The sequence below is a fragment of the Cariama cristata genome, unplaced genomic scaffold, assembly GCF_000690535.1.
Source record: "Cariama cristata isolate BGI_N322 unplaced genomic scaffold, ASM69053v1 scaffold43429, whole genome shotgun sequence".
Classification (NCBI taxonomy): domain Eukaryota; kingdom Metazoa; phylum Chordata; class Aves; order Cariamiformes; family Cariamidae; genus Cariama; species Cariama cristata.
Window position 1 is genome coordinate 4227 of NW_009634907.1, and position 829 is coordinate 5055.

Genomic DNA, 829 nt, shown 5'->3' on the forward strand with positions numbered 1-829 from the left:
TATTAAGAGGCGTAAGGATTGAAAGCAACGGGTAGTTCTTCATTCTTCAAAGATCTGCTGTTTGCTGGAAAAGCTAAGATTTTGCATAATCACAAAGCAAAAACTTGAACATAGAGAAACTGTGCCAGAACACAGATAAACAAAATAGAGTGTGTCTTATCTTCAGAAGCAGCAGCGTTTCCCTACTGTTTCGTTAATTCTTCTGCCTTTTTCTCTCCCCCTTCCAGTTGGGTAGTTCTTCATTCTTCAAAGATCTGCTGTTTGCTGGAAAAGCTAAGATTTTGCATAATCACAAAGCAAAAACTTGAACATAGAGAAACTGTGCCAGAACACAGATAAACAAAATAGAGTGTGTCTTATCTTCAGAAGCAGCAGCGTTTCCCTACTGTTTCGTTAATTCTTCTGCCTTTTTCTCTCCCCCTTCCAGTTTTTAATTTATGGCAGCTACTTTGCAGTCATAGCTGGGATTTTCTTGATCAGAAGCATTTACATGCTTGTCTCAAGCAAATGCAAAAGAAAAATAGCAAGATCTTGCAAAGGGCATCTGAACCATGCTGAGCACGGATCAAAAGAGCAGATTGTAACTGGCTATACGACATGGCTGTAGGAGCCAGGCAGGCAGGCTCACGTGGCCAGGCCCTCATGGCAGAAGAGCTCCTACTGCAGCAATCAGGGAACAGCAGTGCAAGATGAACGTACAACACAGCCCTGAAAAGCTACGCTGAATCATCACAGCACTTCATTACAACATATGTCAGCTAAGACCTAAGCATAATGGCACTGTGCCAAGAAGAAAACATTAATTGCTTTAGATTCATATTTACTTGCC

General features: G+C 41.5%; 1 protein-coding gene across 1 annotated transcript in view; it reads left to right on the forward strand.

Moving 5' to 3' along the window:
• LOC104167142 (thiamine transporter 2-like) overlaps positions 1-607 on the forward strand; it is a gene marked incomplete at its 5' end in the record, with an annotated part of 3291 nt that extends 2684 nt beyond the window's left edge. Inside the window, one exon of the mRNA XM_009707297.1 lies at positions 428-607. Coding sequence (XP_009705599.1) covers positions 428-607 — 180 coding nt within the window. The remainder of the gene's footprint in view (positions 1-427) is intronic.
• Positions 608-829: the final 222 nt, after the last annotated feature.